The sequence below is a fragment of the Dysidea avara genome, chromosome 1 (genome assembly GCF_963678975.1).
Source record: "Dysidea avara chromosome 1, odDysAvar1.4, whole genome shotgun sequence".
In the NCBI taxonomy this organism is placed as follows: domain Eukaryota; kingdom Metazoa; phylum Porifera; class Demospongiae; order Dictyoceratida; family Dysideidae; genus Dysidea; species Dysidea avara.
In genome coordinates, this window is record NC_089272.1 from 16718792 (window position 1) to 16738663 (window position 19872).

General features: G+C 36.7%; 2 protein-coding genes across 10 annotated transcripts; both read left to right on the forward strand.

The window, feature by feature from the left end:
* Window positions 1–926: 926 nt before the first annotated feature.
* Window positions 927–8840, forward strand: LOC136258156 (2-Hydroxyacid oxidase 1-like). 2 transcript variants are annotated; one of them, XM_066051470.1, is made up of 6 exons: window positions 927–1161; window positions 4746–4897; window positions 5426–5985; window positions 6038–6196; window positions 7460–7529; window positions 8632–8840. In XM_066051470.1, exons 1-6 carry the CDS (start codon window positions 1016–1018, stop codon window positions 8700–8702), a joined length of 1158 nt encoding a protein of 385 aa, XP_065907542.1. In that variant the 5' UTR covers window positions 927–1015; the 3' UTR covers window positions 8703–8840. The 2 variants fall into 2 exon arrangements, with proteins under 2 accessions (XP_065907542.1, XP_065907551.1); XM_066051479.1 differs by having other exon boundaries at window positions 5453–5985.
* Window positions 8841–10420: 1580 nt separating this feature from the next.
* On the forward strand, window positions 10421–19750 carry LOC136258169 (2-Hydroxyacid oxidase 1-like). 8 transcript variants are annotated; one of them, XM_066051488.1, is made up of 8 exons: window positions 10433–10520; window positions 11319–11403; window positions 11464–11690; window positions 14579–14730; window positions 18325–18863; window positions 18916–19074; window positions 19133–19202; window positions 19507–19750. In XM_066051488.1, exons 3-8 carry the CDS (start codon window positions 11557–11559, stop codon window positions 19575–19577), a joined length of 1125 nt encoding a protein of 374 aa, XP_065907560.1. In that variant the 5' UTR covers window positions 10433–10520; window positions 11319–11403; window positions 11464–11556; the 3' UTR covers window positions 19578–19750. The 8 variants fall into 8 exon arrangements, with proteins under 8 accessions (XP_065907594.1, XP_065907560.1, XP_065907603.1 ...); XM_066051531.1 differs by having other exon boundaries at window positions 11495–11690; XM_066051507.1 differs by having other exon boundaries at window positions 11527–11690.
* Window positions 19751–19872: the final 122 nt, after the last annotated feature.

Consider the following 19872-nt stretch of genomic DNA (forward strand, 5'->3'; position numbering starts at 1 on the left):
TATTTGATTGGCTTTCTTGTTGCACTTAAAAGGCTTCTGTTATTCTGCTATTTTATTGGCTACTTTACAGTGCAATTACAGAAACGAGGCCATGCGATTTGGGATTAATTGCACTCCTACTATTGAGACTAATGCATGGCAAACTAAATCACTATGTGATTAGTTAGATAAACATTGGATTGATTATCATTATTTTTGTTATAATGATTGATTTGTATATAATTATGTAATTGAGCAGGATTTGCTTTTTCCCTGAAATTAATACTAATAGAAAACAAAAGTGGCCCCAGCACGTGACTTATAATGAAATAATTACATTTTGATGCGACTTCCTAAAAAGTGATGCGGGCGGGGAGTTGGGGACGGGAAACAAGCTATCAACTAATCAGTGGTGGCCTTATTGGAATTGTTGCTTAAAGTGCTAGTGGAAGTTCTGTAGGCCTGCATATAAATGAAAAGTTAGCAAAGCTTTCAATGAGTTTTGTAGCTAGAATATGCAGCATCTTATTGTGATGGTAAGTGTATCTCTGCTGACTTAAAGAAACAGGGTACAACCATTTAAAACATGTGTTGTAGTAAAGGCAGGTGGAATTACGCAATAAGTATTTTACATTAATATTGCATGGATTACTGTTGAAAACTGACAGCAGTGGGCAAAATGTTGGCAAAGGCAGCCCGTAAGAGAAGTAGTATAGTTAGACACTTTACACTTGTCTTTTTTCCATAATAGCTAAAAGAAACTTGGGTGGTTTAATAGCACTTGATGCAGGGCAAAGATAATACAGACAGGGGGATCGATTATCTCAGCTGAAATATTTGGACCCCCCTTTGATTACCTGCAAATGGTGTTACAAATTAGTCTCGCGTGGCCAGACCGCTTTTTCTCCCACGGCGCTTATCGATTGGAAATTATAAGCAGGCGCTTATAATTTCCAATCGATAAGCGCCATGGGAGAAACCAGAAACTAAGGTTTGGCTTGGTGTGGCCAGGATTGATCACATCTGCTGTTAGAGAATGTCCAAGCTTGTATCCAAGCCGGTTTGTTTGGCAGATTTTGAGGTGCACTTTTTGCAGTCGCTGGACAGAATCGCTCGTGATTATTTCACTTCTGGTGCCAACCAAGAACAAACTGCGAGGGATAATGTGGAAGCATTCAAAAGGTAATGCTATAGTCAACACCATACCCTATGGCTATACGAAGGGGGCGTGTCCAGTGATTTCGAGTGACGCGCCATAGCATTTGACGGTCACCTGACGGTAGTATACAATCACTGGACTCAGGACTGGTGGACTGGACTCAAGTTTTTTTTTAGTACTTATCTGGCCAACTGGTGTAGCTATTGCGCTACATTGAATGTAAAATATGCAGGTGATTCTGTACTGCCTGTTCATCTTAGGTAATTAAATAAAATAGGTACATTCCATGCATTCATTGGTAGCTATGCCAATATTGTGCTATTTTGCAGGGTCATTTTAGTGCAAACCCCACCTCAACCGGTGGTTCCTATCAAGATATAAGGAAAAGAAGTTGACAGTGTGATGATTTTTGTGTACAGCATTTCAATGCTTTTTATGTATATCGCACGGCACCAAATACAATATTCAAAGTGTCATAAATCCAGATAGGAAACTAATAATGACATGGAATTTTGACCATATCTCTATTTTATGGAGAACAGCACATGAGCAAGTAGAACCTCTCAAGAGTGACTGCTTCTTTGTAGACAGACCACTCAGAATATTACATGAATAAAGTAAGTGATTCACAAAGAAAACTTTGTGTAACGTGTAATACTAAGTGTACACAGGTACCTAATGCATTTTCAGGGATAGCTAATTAGAAAAATCAGTAATATTATATAGCATGGTAATTACTGGCATCACAATTAAGTCACAATTAATAAATACTTTGGAAACATGACAATCAGATAACAAAATGTAAGACCAATATTATTTTAGAATGGATTTGTTTGGACACTGTTCAGCTTTAGTTGTCACATTGTAAACACTAAAGATGATAATTATTATATAACATAATGACTTCACTATACTATAAAGACCAAAATTACATTCACTGAAACTGCTATAAAATGGATCAAAACAGCAATAGATACATCAGAATACCTGTGAAGCCATGTAAGGCTGGTATCACATGTCAGTCTCCACTTTTGAAAAGTTTATGCTCACCTTATATTGCAATTTCACGCAAGACAAAAAAATGCTCACCTTCAAACTATACTTGCATTAATGCAGAGGGATGCCTTAAGGCCCAGGGTGAATGAAATACTGAATTCTGAGCAGTGCTAGATGGTGATTTACCTTCAAAAAGGCCATATTTTCATCGTAATCCAACGTCAATTGTCCTCCAATCAAAAAACACATGGAAAATTTGAAATCAGCATATACGGTTTGCCCAGGAACACTTTTTTGCTCTCATCAGCCACAGATTCACGCAGAAACACTCGGAAACTTTGGCTATCACCGGTGCCGTATTCTTCCAATTAGAATTACGTACGCAATTATTTGTATGGGCTCCCTATGGGGATTTTTATTTCTCAAACTTTGATTTGACATATTTCAATAAATACTGCATGGATTTTAATCCAGTAAAGTGCATTACAAAATACGAAGCATTAACTACCATTAACTGGAACAGCAGCTTGTGAAATCTTTATTGAAGGTGTGTAATTTAAGTAGCAAAAATATGTGTGGAAAAAAGGCAGGTTGGAAATCGTTATCTTAAGATTGTGTGCAATATGTATAATAACTCTCTTTGACATAATCTCCATTGTATGACTACCATTCATCTTTTCATGAAGTACAAATATAGTACATGTGTATGTAGTGTTGTAGTAACCATCTATTGTAAATACAAGTTATAAGCCATAGAGTTAGCTATAGTGGTTAACTGTCTTGCTATTCCATAGCTGCAGCTGGGTAATGTTCACAAGTCTGGCAAGATCACACCTTTCTTTTGTGTGTGTAGTGTGTGTTTCTTTATGTGTAGGGGGAGTGGTCTACCTGGTATACTTACAACCAGTTGCCCAAATATTTGGTTAAAAGGGAAAATACCTGAGTCCAGTAGTCCAGTCCACCAGTACACTCCACTACTCCAGTCCAGTGATTGTATGCAACCGCATTTGACATTGAGGTCACTATAGTACCCATGAAAACAAAAAAATGAGCCATGACATGGCCCATAAGTCTAGTCATCCAGCCCCTTTTGCCATAGTCAGTGTTGGGAATAACGCATTATAATAGTTATTACATTTTGTGATTTCAAGTAATAAAATGTGATATTATTCATAGTCTAGTAATATAACTTAAGTTACTTTCAAGGAACCCACAGTTCGTTATATTAGTAATGAAAGTAACGTGTTATTATGTAACGTGTTGTTCGTTAGGGATGTGTAAACATAGTACCGATATTCATAACGCATTACCGGGTTCATTACTAACCAATTAGTGTTACTCAACAGCTTAATGACTGCAATAATCCACTGTCCCAATCCCCTATAATAAAATTATCCATATTAGTTCACACCTCAGACAACTGGTCACGTGATTTGCCAACAATGTTTAGGTATTGCTTAAGAGAGCATCTCTACACAGGTGTAAGAAGCCAGTAGCTATATTTACGTGAGTGTTTACTATATGCTAGCTCAGTAACTAACATGCAAGGTGTAAAGGAAAGGTGTATGGTCAGAGCAAAAGTAACTTAATGTAATATATTAAGTTACTCTTCATTTGGAGTAATATGTAACTGTAACGTATTACAATGTCCAAAAGTAAAGAGTAATATGTAATATATTACATTGACAATGTAACTTTCCCAACACTGGCCATAGTGGCTCTTTACCAATTGGAGCACCTTCTCACTAACAAGATCTGTGATTGATAAGCTCCGGTTCATGCTAAAGTCTAAGAACAGTGGAACAGTTTTGGTTCTTGAGTAATTGCTCGACCAATAACATTTTTGTGTTGCTGTCAGGGTAATTCCCATTAATTGATCACTGATTTGGACAAGTGACAGTCCGGATAAAGTTTACAACATCACATAGCTTCTGATGCATGACTTTGACACATCTGTGTCATGTACACTTTCTGTTTGGATTACTATGCTATCCAGGCCAGTGGGTCATCCATGTCAGCAGTACTAACCCTTTTAGCTATATGTTGTGAAACTGAAAATTAGCATAGTAGCAGGCTACATAGTGTAAGGCACTAATATAATCTGTTACACCTCTTTGCACCTATACTAATTAAGGTTAATAATAGAGTAAAAACATGTCACTGGAATGTGAATAAGGTGTCAATGGCAGATATCTAGCATGGAAATTTGGGGCACAACACCAGTTAGATGTGTCAACTTGCAATTGGCATTCAAAATAGCTATCCCATGTGCACATACATGAGTGCACTTGTATATACGTTGCTAGCTTGGAATTATTCTCTTTGACCACCAACATGATCTTGGCCTTGGTGTTGCCCCTCTTCTTGCCAGGTTCTGGATCAACTTTTAATTGGATGATGTTAACACTCTAAGGTCCTTGTTATGATGTTAGTATTAATATTTAGACATGCAGTTTACCCTTGTACTTTGGATATTTGTTTTTAAATGAAGTGCAAACATGGCCTTGAAAAAGCCAGGTCTATTGGAGATAATTGATTGTTAATTACCCTACTTGATTGTGTAATTTACTGCAATCATGTATAATATTATACTGAATATGCATTGAAATAGATATCGACTCAGACCAAGAATGTTAAAAGATGTTTCAAATGTTAACATGAAGACTACTATTATGGGAAATGAGATAGACTTTCCCATTGGTATTGCTCCTACTGCCGTACAGAAGATGGCCCATCCTGAAGGGGAAGTAGCAACTGCTAGAGGTAACTGTAATGTAATAATAATACTAAATTATAGATGCCCCGGGTCACTTAGATTGTTTGTTTGAGTCAACATCCACATAGATCAGAAACAAATCTAGTTTGACCCAAAATTTTGCTTTGTGGCACATGAAATGCAACAAGAAGATCTTCGTAGCCAGATTCTAATACAATTGAGATTATACTGCAACAGTAGAAATAAGACCATGTTGAGCTATTGCCTTGAACATTATTCCCATCAGAACACCTATACCTGTAGAAAAATACTAGCTATCAATCATTTCATACCACCTTCTGCAACTTACTGTACCTTATACTGAGCTACTGTACTCAGCATATGTATAGGTATTTAGTGTAGGGAGACCTGCCAAGGAACTCTTCTGTATTCATTGAGCAGCTTTTATTACGTCATGTACAGACTGCTTGAGTCTAAGATATATTGTATGTCTTCTTTGCACTGATGTATAATATGCATAATTATGATGTACGTTGGTACCCTACATGTATGTTGTTCTTTTATTGTGTCTATAGCCTATTATGTACGTATTCGACCTCCAGCTGCCTCATCAATGAACACTTGTATGATAGCAAGTACATGGGGTACAACGTCCATAGAAGAAGTAGCACAAGCTAACGGTAGTGGACTAAGATGGTTTCAACTATATGTCTTCAGAAACAAGCAAATCACGATGAATTTGATTCAACGGGCTGAGCAGGCTGGTTATAAGGCACTAGTGGTTACCGTTGACCAACCCGTGGTAGGAAAGAGACTTACTGATGATAGAAATAAATATAGTATACCAAGTCACTTGAAACTTGTTAATGTTAATACTGATGGTTTGCGTAGTGTTCACAATCCTTTGGATACACAACAATCGACAGAGTCAGTGGTACATCAGTACACACATTCACTGATGGACAGTAAATTAACATGGGATACTATCACATGGGTGAAGAGCTTTACTAAACTACCAGTGATAGTGAAGGGTGTTCTCACTGGTGAGGATGCCAAATTGGCTGTACAACTTGGAGTGGATGGGATAATAGTGTCTAATCATGGTGGTAGGCAGTTAGATGGAGTGTTAGCAACTGTAAGTTGTGTTTAATTTGTAGCATATTTACTATTGTATGGTTCACATACAGATTGATGTACTGGGAGAAGTAGTGGAGGCAGTAGAGGGTAGGGTAGAGATATATGTTGATGGAGGAGTAAGACAAGGTACTGATGTGTTAAAGGCATTAGCACTTGGAGCTAAAGCAGTGTTCATTGGTCGACCAGTATTGTGGGGATTAGCTTATCAGGTGAATACATATCATACAGTATATGGTAGTACTGTATAGTAGGGATGATGAAGGTCTAAACGTAACACTTAACAATTAGCCTCACTTTTACCAAGAGTATATAATGGGGTAGGAAGAGTGTGAAACTATGCTATACACTGTGAAAAATGAGCCTGTAAAGTCCTATGTCATCTTTCAAATGACTTGGTTATTTGTGTTGATTGGTGACTAAATATAAGTGCAGTGGGCGAGTGCATATACATTGAGAGGCTGAAGCTACTGAGTGAAAGAACAGTGTACTTGAGCAAAGTATGGCACAACGCGCTGAGGAACTCGAGAAGACATAGGCAACTAACCTAGAAAGCCATGAACATCAACTTCAAGCATGACGTCTTAATTTGAGATTTCATCATGGTTGCTATTCCATACCTCGACGGTTCTGATAGTGAAAGTGACACATCTAGATAGAGTTTCAGCAATTGGGATTCAATGCAGATCACCCCATTAAAACTAGTAAGGTGTTAAACAACAGCGGTCAGATTTACAAGAGGAAACAAAGGTATGCAGGCTACTTATGGGCTCCTTTTTCACAGGGTATAGCACAGTTTGACACTCTCCCTACCACATTATATACGTGTATGACAGTACTCAAAATTTTATGTGCTTGATTTCTTCACTGTTCAATGCCACCCCAGTCTGATATGTGTCTTTTCATCAACCGCAGCAGTTGCAATGTATGCATCATGGACTTACTTTTTTCTCATTAATTTTGTGTCCTGTTTTATTCTTCACTACTGCGAACATATTGATTTGTGGGTAGTGCATTATGGCTTCTTTTGAGAATTGAGAATTTTTATAGTGAGTGGATTAATTGCGGAAATATACTGTTCTTTGATTGTAACATTATATAATGGGCAGAATGTAGCTGAAAATAAAGAAAAATCAATGGCCATATTGCTTTTCAATAATTCATAGCTGGAAGCATGCAGCTATTTTTTTATAATGTGTCTAGTGTCACTCTTTCCTTTGTTGCCAATTAAACAAGAGAAGTTGTTTACAGCTGTAACTATACCTTACTGGCTATGTTATTGACAGGTTATTGCTAAACAACTGAAGGAGGAATTAAATGTCTACTAGTACACATAGCTGCAGCTATAGACAAACTCTATTGTTTCATTTATATATTTATTTCTATAACCCCTACTAAAATCTAGTTTCCCTTATACGTACGTAGCTTTTATACTCTCAAATCAACATGTGTACACATGTGATTGTACATAATAGGGACAAACTGGTGTGGAGGAGGTACTGAGAATTGTAAAAGAAGAATTTAAACTAGCAATGGCTCTCTCTGGTATGTACATACATATTTGCATCATGTAAACATGTGGGGTAAGTAGAATTCTAGGGACAGGTTGGAACCAGAAAGCGGGAACGGGAACAACCAATGGAGAATACCCGATAAAGGTTATCATGTGAATATACAGGTTGGATTTTGCACCACAATGCTTCTTTGTAGTGTTGTTGAAATCCTTCTGTTGAAACGATCAAAACACTTGAATACAGCAGTCACCTGCTTTCAAATACTCTACTAGAGCAGTCAAGAGTGTTTCACTAACTATCCCTGCATGAAATTGATAGACTATAGCTGTCATAGGTTAGGTGTATAAACTAACAATGTCATCAACATTGAAAGTTAACTACTCCCTTGAAACCATAAACATTTAACCATTTTTGCAAGGTTACAGAGGATTCTAGTTAACTGACAGCAGATATGGGGAGTTGTACCTACAATCTCATGATGGGTATGTGGTAGCTGCAGTATGTGTAGGTACATGGCTGCAATGAGGAGACTTAGGACAATTTGAGCAGTCATGGGGATCCTCTTAGAGCCACTTCAAATATTCCGGTGTTGCATTCATACTCCCATCATAGGACTTCTTATTTGAAAGCAGTTTCCAAATCCTAAAATGGTGTCAGTTAACTGTAGAATACTTTGTGAATTTCTTTATCAGTATTAATTGAATATTTTAAAAGATTTTTAAATGAGTAGCTAACTTTCAGTATCAATGACTTAGCTAGTCTATATATATATATATACCCAATCTATACAGCTATAATCCAGCCATCGATGTGGGTCCCTGGTGGGATAATTAGCAAACATTCTTGACTGATCTATTAGACTAGGTGACTGCTTTATTAGAGTTTTTCAATCACTTTAGCAAAGGAATACTGCTGCAAAGAAACGTTGTGCTGTAAAATCCATCCTGTATATTTCATGATGACCTTTATCAGGCATTTTCTGTTGGTTGTTCCCACTTTCCGTTCCCGTTTTCCTAGAATTCTGTTTACCCGTATGTGTGTGTAGGATGTAATTGTATGGAAATGTTGTGTTAACCCATATGCTTATTCTGCTAGGCTTTGTATTGAAATAATAATTTATCTTTATGTTTTAGGTTGTGCTAAATTATCTGACATTCAACCATCACTGCTTGCCTATGACAGGAAGTACTACTGTAAATTGTGATGAAACTGAATTGTGAGCTTTTATCAAAACTAAGTGTTCAGAAAATACAGTGGAACTAAACTTGTTAAACATTTTACAGCATATTGCCATACATGTACAAAGTATTTGAAAGTGTTCAAAACAAACATTAGCCATTTTAAGAGATATTCTTGAACTAAATTATCTGTATGTAAGGAAGCTGAGAGGTGCAACACAACACTATGATATGATCATCTGCACAGCACATGAAGAAATGTGAAGTGTTATATTATGTGTGTTTCCCAGTTGTGGATCAAGGGGTACACAAAGAGCATGCCGGTAAACTTCCCTTAACTTCACAATAATTATATACTATCATACTAAATGCAAAACAACTCAGTAGCAAATCCAGAGGGGGACACAACGGATATGTGCTCTTCCCGCTCACCCTTCTCCATCATTGAGATACTCGATACAACAGTCAAATACTCTAATAGAACAGTCATCACATGCAACACTTAATTCTCCAATTTATTGCCACAAACCTGGACAAAATCTACAACACTTTAAGTGTTCAGTTTTATATAATTTCTAACATGTCTACTATGTAGCATGCACCTCCCCATTCCAAACTATCTGCCTTTTGAGACAATGGAAGACGTTGCCAATTGCTGCAGTAGTGTAGTCTAGTGACTGCCTTCAGCTTCAAACACAGAGCTACACATGTATTATGGATTTTTACAGCCATGCATGTTCCTACAGTCGTATGTATGTATACATTATGTGCATGCTGACATGTATTATGTGCATTGGTCTGCATTGTATTTTTTTTACCCATGTTTTGATCATTACACTGTATCTGTCAATTATTCACTTCTGTCAGCACTACTGAAACATATTTAAAGTGACTTTATTGAGCCACTGTATACCCTCCCTAAGTTTGCATCACATAGCCAGCCTGGAACTATAAACCAATTCATAACCAACTTTCTCTCTCTCTTGTAATGCAATGTTAAAGTGATCACTGATCAACATCTAGATGGCCTCGTTTTTATGTACTGTATTGCATGGACTTGCAAAACACAAGTTGTAATGGGGTCAAATTATTATTAAGTGAAGTATCTCATACATCATTAACAACATATTATAGAGTGGAATGTTCTTTTTGCACATGTGGAAACATGTCACAAAAGGTCTTCTGCATGTAGCTACATAGCTAAAGTCAACAATCCTGTACAGTAGTTAGCAGCTATAGCAAACTATAGTATGCTATACAATCTCGTGTAAAATGGAATTTCAATTTTCCAAACCCTTTAGGACCACATAACTGAAAAGTTTGGGGACTACTGCATAACTGAACAGTTTATAACTCTTTTATGTGTTTAATCACTTTTGCAAGTAATAGCTAACTAAAATTTTCATTTTTGAGCTTGGTTAGCTAACTGAATGTTTGGACAACTAATTCCAGATCTTTTTGCACACTTTTGAAAAATTGTGGAAATTGAGGTAGCTATTCAATTAAGGCTGCACCAAGCAACTGCCAACTGGAATATATCTACAGTAGTTGAACAACTATTCAATGAAACGTATACAGCAGCAACCCCATTCCCAGGTTAGCTATTATAGATTCTAGAGTCATCAAACCCCTGCATGTATTCACCAAGAGTGGGACAAAATGTCAAATCCCTGGTTAGTACAGGGGCCTACTGGGGTAGGGGGAAGGGCAGTTAACTATTCATGAATGTTTGTTGACAAAATTATTATATCCCACAATCGAATTTGAGTATAATTTTTTCAGCAGTTAAACGCCATCACTGAACATTCAGAGCAAAGAACCGGGGAGCATCGTATAAGTTTACAGTAAGTATATGCGAATTTGTTATCAACACCCAGGGATTCGCGGTTGCCGGCCCGCCGGACGTGGCCAGTGCGGATCATTCGAGCTGCCGGTACGTATACTAGCTATGAAGTCTGACTACCTCAGTATAGCTAGAGTATTCTTTATGATGTAGCTAATTAGCTAACCAAGTTAGTTCTGAATGGATTTGGTGTTGTCACTGACTTGCCAAATTAGGGGTGTGGTCACTGACACAGTCATGCATGCATAACAACACACATTGATACGTGTAGTTAATCGTCACAGTCAGTGAGTACAGGCCCTCATTGGATCTGTTGGAGGACAGTAGTCAAGAGTATTTCTGACATCACCTTTATAATTACTTCCGGCAATTAATTTCCATATCACTTTTGTATATTGTTTAGTTTGTAGTATAGGGTTGGAACGAATGTACAAATACATCCTCTGAAGCTTCTTTTCAAAATGTTACCGAAGCTTTGTTGCAAATGTCATGTCAACTATTAAGACCACAATTGATGGTTCTTAGGGTGTACACTGTAGCACAAACTCCTACACAAAGCTCCAGTATAACCATTGTTTAAACTATATAATTACATCAAAAATATGTAAATGGCAGCTTCCACAAGGAGTGATAATACTTGTGCAACTGGTTTAACATGTTGATATCCATGGTAACAAAGCTTTGGTGGGGTAAAACAACATCCGAATGTTGTGAGACCAAATGAAGCTTTGAACTATTTGTCTCAACCCTAGTTTAATTTGTAGTAGGTATATGTGTGTATGTATGTTTGTTTCTGTAGGCAGACACCTTGTACAGGCTTTGCCTTTTGTGTATGTCTTCCTGTTTGGTAAAATTGATGTAAACTTGTCCGAGCCAACTCTGAGGTATATGTAGCTAATTGTATGTGCTTTTGAGCATGTTAATAATGGCTTATTCTCTCTTAGTTTAATTAGCTATAACTAGTATGATTGGTAGGAATGGACTAACTACAGATATCTATATAATAGTGCTGGCATACGTACCAAACCTGATACAGAATGTCCAAGCCAGTGTGTTTGGAAGACTTTGAGGTGCACTGTTCACAGATACTAGACAGAAACACTCGTGATTATATCTCTTCTGGAGCAAACCAAGAGCAAACTTTGAAGGATAATATAGAGGCATTCAAGAGGTGCGTACCCTTGTCATAGCATATATACAATTATCATTTTTGTGTGTCTATGGCTATAGTTACATACCTCAACATGTATTACACATGTATTACACATGTATATTAATATGCGACAATATAATTATTGACCAGTTTTTGTTTTCAGAGTTATTAAATAGCGGGTGCTGTATCCCCAAAGCAAAACGTAATTCTCAAAAATAAATTTAATACTGTTGTATGTGATTAAGAGTCTCAATGTATTTGAATTCAAATCTAGTAGTTACATATTTGATTCACAGACACTAATGTTGAATTTTTAAAATTGACGAAAGCATGACCAAATATTTAATATTTTGGCCTGCTTGCTTGCCAGTCTGGCCAATTGAAAGGCTTAATATGACCTCACACCACAATAATTAACTCACATGTAGCAATGTTCTGTGTATTGGAAATGATTCGCAGAAGAAAACAGTATCTATCCTTTCCTCATTCACGAGAAAATATTTCCAATTTATTGTGTAAAGCAATTTAGGAATCGGGCGAGCTACAACCATGCATCCAGTCAGTAACTGGTGTGCACTCACTACACAGCATCATTTAACTGTTATGTGTTAACTGTAAATTTAAATAATAAATTAATTATGTGTTGGGTGGATAGCTGGTTTGTGGCAGAGAAGCAGGTAACTTTCACGATACTGAGGGTGAGACTTAGACACAACAATAGGCATGCATGGTCTGGGGGTAACACTAAGGCATGCTGTAGTGAACTTTGCCTCATTTCTCTTGAATATTGCCGGTTTCCTTTGACTCACTTTCTGATATTTGCATCTCTGTTCAAATTGCGTGATGTTGTGTGTGACTGTAGTGTGTAGCTATAACTAGCATGATGCTAGTAACTTTAAGATATAAATTGCGATCATACACAGAGGAATGGAGATTCTGTGCAAGTAATGTCTACAAGGAGGAGGGAGCATTTCAAAAATAAGACTTTAAGACATGATCATTTATGATCGGCAGGAAAATATAGTAGAAAAATGTTGTATGCAAAATTGTGACATTTTCTTCTGTGAATGGTGCCCAATTAATACAAGGCATTTACCTGTATCTTATACTGTACTTTCACCTCCAATTACTCTTGTCATCTTCTTAATGCAAAGAAACCATACCAATTAAATCTTAGATTTTGCATCAACACTGTTTTAAGGTAACTGTAAATACCACAAAATTATTTGAAGCACCCCCTTGCTATATATACACAGCATGTACTCTAATCAAACAGTCATTATTAATTTTACTAACCATAGCAAAAACATAAATATAATGATATTTTAATTTAGGGATCCATTTCCTACACAGTAGTGAAACAATTGTAGATGTAATGCAGTGGCATAGTACCATTGGAGCAACCAAGGCAGTTGTCTTGGTATAACAAAGGGCACTGAGCATAATTTAATATAGTAAATGTTCTAATACAGCAGCCACTCTACTATCTGCCTTGCATTACACAATTTTCTGGTTATACTTTTGTAATGGCATGCCATAGATATTTGTGAAAGGAGTTGATGTTTTGCTACTTCAGGCACCCATATACACTGCTATATGTACTATTGGAATATTTCATTGACTTCTATTGGCTTTTCATGGATGAAATTTTCATGATTATAAATATCCTGTGAAAGTGCAATTTCACTATATTTTTATAACCACCAATGAAAACTTTACTTTCACAGAGTCTTCCATAGGTTTTTCATTGGTTTGCTGTAGCTTAAGTCAGATTATGGTGTTACTCTTTCCATATTATTAAATACTTGTTATTGCAATTCCATGTATTCGGTAATTCATTAATTACAAGTGTAATTTTCCTTCCTAAATAAGCATAACTCAAACAAACTGGTTTAGACATTCAGAACTATCTTCTTAATTTATCTATGGTGTTTCTTAAAAAGTTGCTTGGCCATGTCTTGGTTCTGCTCTTCACGTTCTTTTGAGTTTGAGAGAGGTAAACCCCCTTTTAATCTAAAGGGATGCACATTTATGGTAGCCTACTAGGTCTGCGCAGTCATTTTTAGTCACTACAATACCCATACAAAGTAAATGTTGCAGAGTAAAGCCTTTTCTGTGTGTAGGTTTAAAAGTAGAGTCCATAGAGTCTCACACTGACTGGATTTAGTATAAAGCTTTTTTGCCTTTCAAGTGTGGGTATAACAGACAATGAACCAAACACACATATACCTGCACACTTTTATGTTCAGCTCCAACCCACTACTCCAAAAATAATATCAGTGTATAGAGTTGGTACTTCTGTAGTCAATATAATCAGTTATCATACATCCATTTGTCTTCATGACTACAAACCCAGCGGAGATTTCCAGGGGTGGATCCAGACTTATGGAAAGGGGGGGTCAAAAATGAATTGAGGCACTACATTGTCTCTGGTTTGATAAGGTGAGACCAAAAAAAAAAGGTCACAGCTGGCTGACAATAGCTGCACACCTCGCCAACTACGCATTTATAGCTGATAAAGTACATAAAAATCCTTAAATAGCTCACTACACACTGTCCTAATACTGTGACTGCTTTATTAGAGTGACTGCTCTATTAGAGTATCTCGATCTTGGTATACTAAAAATTTTTGGAGGGGGGTCAAGAGCCCCCTTTGACCTCCCCTGTATCCGCCCCTGATTTCTGTCGTGAAATTGGAAAAGAGAACATGGAGCTACGTATTCATAGAACATTGGTTCTGTTAACAACACACTTGTCTATTGAATTGACTTAATTGGGATTGCATAACACCATACTGTGTGTCTTGATATAGATATTTTTATATTGCATATAATTATTTCCATTATTGTGTAATTTTTATATTGCTATATACTTTGTTTAAAATTAATGTGGTTTACATAATCCAGGTATCGACTCAGACCAAGAATGTTAAGAGATGTTTCAAATGTTAACATGAAGACTACTATTATGGGATATGAGATAGACTTTCCCATTGGTATTGCTCCCACTGCTATGCAGAAGATGGCCCATCCTGAAGGGGAACTGGCAACTGCCAGAGGTAATGGACTGTATACTGTATCCGGGGCAGTGATCTTAAATTCATAAAGCCAGACACAACCATAGACGTTTACAAGTACAATTTTTTTTTTGTTTATGGAACAATCTATACTATAAGCTGTAATAATATAGATACTTTTAAGGACCATTTAATAAATTTTATAATTTATTTTATAGTTTGAAGGTTTACACTTTCCTACAAAAATATTGACTAAGTCAATTAAATCTAATCCAAAACAGCCAAGCTGTAAAAAAAGAGAGCGGCCCTCAAAAAAGCTATAGTGAAAAAAGATGTGAAATTCAAGGTGGCAGCCAAGAAATGGCTGTGATGGTAGGTTAATGGTAAAAAATTTAATAACAACAATTCAGGTGAATTTTGTGCCACTTGGTCTTGGCACAAAATTCACCTGAATTGTCGTTATTAACATTTTTACCATTGACCTACCATCACAGCCATTTCTTGGCCGCCACCTTGGATTTCACATCTTTTTTCACCATAGCCTTTTTGAGGGCTGCACTCTTTTTTTACAGCTTGGCTGTTTTGGATTAGATTTCACTTCTTTTTGTATTTGTATACCACAAAGCTGGCCTATGGCCAGCTTTAGGGCTTTTAAACCTATCTTTTTTTTCTTTACCACAGGAAGAAGAAAAAGATGAAGCAGATTTTAAATACTTTAACTAATTCAGATTTAATCAGGAAATGTACAAATTATATATATATATATAAATATATATATATATATATATATATATATATATATATATATATATATTATATATATATAATACGTACATTTATTACATGTCAATTATTCCCTACGGATAACTTGTTTGCAGCTGATCTCTCTACTGAGTGACTTGAAATGTAGATGAACTCTCTACAAGATTCTCTCTACAGGGTGACTTGTTTCTAGCTGAACTCTCTGCAGGGTTATTTGTTTGTAGTTGGACTCTCTTCAGGGTGATTTGTTTGTAACTAAACTCTCTGCAGGGTGATTTTGTTTGTAGCTGAACTCTCTACAGGGTAATTTGTTTCTTACTGATCTCTCTACAGGGTTACTTTGTCTGGCTTGTCTCTCTAAAGGGTGATTTGTTTTTGTAGCTGAACTCTCTTCAGGGTGATCTTTCTAGCTGATCTCTCTACAGGATGACTTGTTTGTAGCTGAACTATCTGCAGGGTGATTTGTTTGTAGCTGAACTCTCTACAAGGTGATCTTTCTAGCTGATCTCTCTACAGGATGACTTGTTTGTAGCTGAACTATCTGCAGGGTGATTTGTTTGTAGCTGAACTCTCTACAAGGTGATCTTTCTAGCTGATCTCTCTACAGGATGATTTGTTTCTAGCTGAACTTTCTACAGGGTGATTTGTTTGTAGCTGAACTCTCTACAAGGTAGCTGATCTCTCTACAGGGTGATTTGTTTATAGCTGAACTCTCTACAGGGTGATCTGTTCGTAGCTGAACTTTGCAGCTGAACTCTCTACATGATGGTTTCTTTGTAGTTGAACTCTCTACAAGGTGACTTCTTCTAGCTGATCTCTCTACAGGGTGAGAGTATCTCGATCTCGCATTTGCTACAAGTAGTTGCCTTTCGAATCATAACTCAGTGGTTTGTAATCTGATTCTTCTGTACTACTGCAAGGACTTTCTATATATGATGATTATTCCAGCAACAAAATGATTTTCAACTCATTGTTCTAAGCGGTTTGCCTAGTAGACGTGATAACTAATAGTTTTTTTTCATAAAAATTGATCGCGTAATTTTGACACAGGTTGGGTTTTGTGTCATATCTCCATGGTTTTTATCTCGATTCCTTTCAAACCACAAAAATACACTCCTACGATGGTTACCATCTACATATCAATTTTCAACTCATTCCTCCAAGGGGTTTATCCTGCAGGTGTGACAGACCTTCGACCTTATTTTACACAAATAATCAGTCATAACTCCATGAATGTTCATCGGATACTTAGGATTCATACCAAAGTTGGTACTGAGATCCGCCTTAATGAGCCCTTTAAGTGTGCCAAATTTCAGCCTGATCCGAGCACGCATTTGTGTTTTATGGCGGATTTTGCGAAGTGTGCGAAATAATAAGAAAAAAACGAAGAAATTAAAATGAAACTTTGTTTGCTTGTATCTTGGAAATGGCTGGAGCGATTTTCTTCAAATTTAGAATGAAGACTCCCCTAACTGGTCGACACTTCTGTAGCAAATTTGGTTCCAATCAGATTAGGGATCACAGAGCTAAATAGGTGTGAAAATTGCATTTTCTTTCTACCTGTTAGTATACTCACGGTGTGGCGTGCCGGCTTCTTGGGCCGTACGACACACTACTGTGTGTCTTGATTATGACCACTCTAACATTCTCAATGGTAGTTGATGGCAGCATGTAGTTGTACATTAAATATAACGCTGACTCTTAATGTGCCATAGCTGCCATAATCAGTTAAGATCCTGAATGTTCAAGGAGTATGATTATACTTTCTTAGTTACAGTATCATTGTGATTATGAGGAGGTGTTTCTGAAGGTGCGTACATACATGTACTATACTCATAATACTATGATCATGTAAAAATGAACTCAACCTTTTGAGATTGTATTTGGTGGCAATTTTGACAAATACATATGTTTTAAATAAGCAATGTGAGTCATTGCATGTTAAAGAAAGTGATATTCACTATCAGTCTCTAGAATTGGCAATTCTAGGTTGAGCCTTTGCATAGTAAAATGCTATGGTAGGGCCATCTCAGTAATAAGGCCACTTATCATGGGTCCCATAGGTGGCCCTATTAATGAGGTTTCACTGTACAGTTATTTGCTCTATACAGTTGTATACTGAAAACAAACAATAAAATTAATATTGATGTGTTATTCCAGTAAGTAAAGAAGTCCCAGCCAGTGGTGAAATGATGTTTGCTGGCTATAGCATTATTTGTGTTATGGCACCACTTTTATGTTATTTTAATTGTGAGTATTACTGAAAACCTAGCCAACAAACCAGCAACTGTCTAGTTGCTGTAACAGCAATGTACGGTTGATTAAAACACACTATGTAGAGTTTATCACAGAGAAAGGTAGGAACATACAATATACTAATTATTCCAGCATTACTTGAGACATAATGGTTGGAAAAGCATGAAGTATACTGCCGGAATAATGGATACCGCTTTCAGTAGTTAAAATACTGTATGCACTTAAGAGCAGCAACCTTTGCAGTGATACCTTGACTGCCTGCATGCTCAGCTGGCCTCTTTACTGAGGGAACATTGTATTAGTTTTACCAGTTTGGTTCTGTAGTATGTGGCCACTGGCCTTAATAATGAGGTGGCCCTATTAACAAAAATTAAATAAATGTAATATAATGGAAAATGTGTTTGGACTTGCTAGACCTGGCCACTATAATGAGGTGGCCACTAAGTGAGGTTTCACTGTACCATTAGAGTAGCTAGGTAACTGCCTTACTGTAATCGGTGTTAATATAATAGTCTACAAAATGGCATGCCAGTCTGCCCTGTAATCTACCTGGACACATCGTAATGTATAATGCATGTAAGTTACTGTTTTCATTACTTATTGTAATTTGTTACACAGCTGCCTTGTCAATGAAAACATTAATGATAGCAAGTTCTTGGTCTACAAGTTCTTTAGAAGAAATAGCACAAGCTAATTGTAATGGACCAAGATGGCTTCAATTTCACTTCTTTCAAGACAACCGTATCACCATGGATTTGATCCGACGAGCTGAACAAGCTGGCTATAATGCACTAGTGATTACCATAGACTTCACCAAGATGGGTAAAAGATTGGCTGAGCATAGAAATAAATTTTATTTGCCAAGCCACTTGAAACTTGGCAATTTTAATAATGAAACTTTGAATACTTTGCGATATTCGACAAAGGCACAACAACAGCCAACATCAGACTCTGTAGAGTATAAAAGCAAACATTCACTGGTAGACAAAACTTTCACATGGGATACTATCACATGGGTGAAGAGCTTTACTAAACTACCAGTGATAGCGAAAGGTATTCTCACTGGTGAAGATGCCAAGTTGGCTGTACAACATGGAGTGGATGGGATAATAGTGTCCAATCATGGTGGTAGGCAGTTAGATGGAGTGTTAGCAACTGTACGTTGTGTTTAATTAGTAGTATATTTACCATTGTATGGTTCACATACAGATTGATGTACTGGGAGAAGTAGTGGAGGCAGTAGAGGGTAGGGTAGAGGTATATGTTGATGGAGGAGTAAGACAAGGTACTGATGTGTTAAAGGCATTAGCACTTGGAGCTAAAGCAGTGTTCATTGGTCGACCAGTACTATGGGGATTAGCATTTCAGGTAAGTGTAATCCTCAGTCAGCATACACAGTTTGTAATTGTTCTTATGGGATTTATAGGGGCAAACAGGTGTGGAGGAGGTACTGAGAATCATAAAAGAAGAATTTAAACTTGCAATGGCTCTCTCTGGTGAGTATTGTACATGTATACATTATGTACATCTATACTTCTCCCAATGTACTAAGTTTTAAGACTAATTTAGATCATTTTTTGTATAATCAACGTTTTTCATTTGTATGATTTAATTGAGATTGGTTTTATAAGACTCTGTCTTCTTTTTGACCAATTATACATAATAATAATAATAATAATAATAATATGTATAAAGTTGATTGTCATATACGTACCTACGGTGCTCTGCAACTTCATCTTGTGTTACATAATGAACAGGTGTTTATTTTGCTATCAACAGAAACATTATCTTATGTTTTAGGTTGTGAAAAAGTAACCGACATCCAGCCATCACTGCTTGCCTATGACAAGAAGTTCTATTGTAAACTGTGATGAAACTGTACTCAATAAGATTCTAAACAAGAAAAATGACTGCTGATTGTAGGATGCGTTGTACTGCATGTTTGTGGAGCTAAATGTATTTCAGCATAACAGGTGGCAATGTTATTTTCATGCGTGCAGTGTGTGTGTGACATTTCCAAGTAACTTACTTTGAAAATATAGACTTTTGGTCCACTATGATAATGCTCTAACTGCAAATTAAACTGGAAAGATAATGTCAAAGAATCTTTTTAAAAAGATATGATACTTAGAAGGTTTGCCAAGAAAAATCTTTGGGCCCAAAAAT

What these genes read in the sequence shown, in the direction of transcription:
- LOC136258156 (XM_066051470.1), top strand. Translation starts at nt 1,016, where the DNA reads ATGTCCAAGCTTGTATCCAAGCCGGTTTGTTTGGCAGATTTTGAGGTG. An exon ending in AATGTGGAAGCATTCAAAAG is followed by an intron (nt 1,162 to 4,745) that starts GTAATGCTATAG and finishes GCATTGAAATAG; the next exon opens with ATATCGACTCAGACCAAGAA. An exon ending in TGTGGGGATTAGCTTATCAG is followed by an intron (nt 6,197 to 7,459) that starts GTGAATACATAT and finishes TGTACATAATAG; the next exon opens with GGACAAACTGGTGTGGAGGA.
- LOC136258169 (XM_066051522.1), top strand. Translation starts at nt 11,557, where the DNA reads ATGTCCAAGCCAGTGTGTTTGGAAGACTTTGAGGTGCACTGTTCACAG. An exon ending in GGAACTGGCAACTGCCAGAG is followed by an intron (nt 14,731 to 18,324) that starts GTAATGGACTGT and finishes TTTGTTACACAG; the next exon opens with CTGCCTTGTCAATGAAAACA. An exon ending in TAGATGGAGTGTTAGCAACT is followed by an intron (nt 18,864 to 18,915) that starts GTACGTTGTGTT and finishes GTTCACATACAG; the next exon opens with ATTGATGTACTGGGAGAAGT.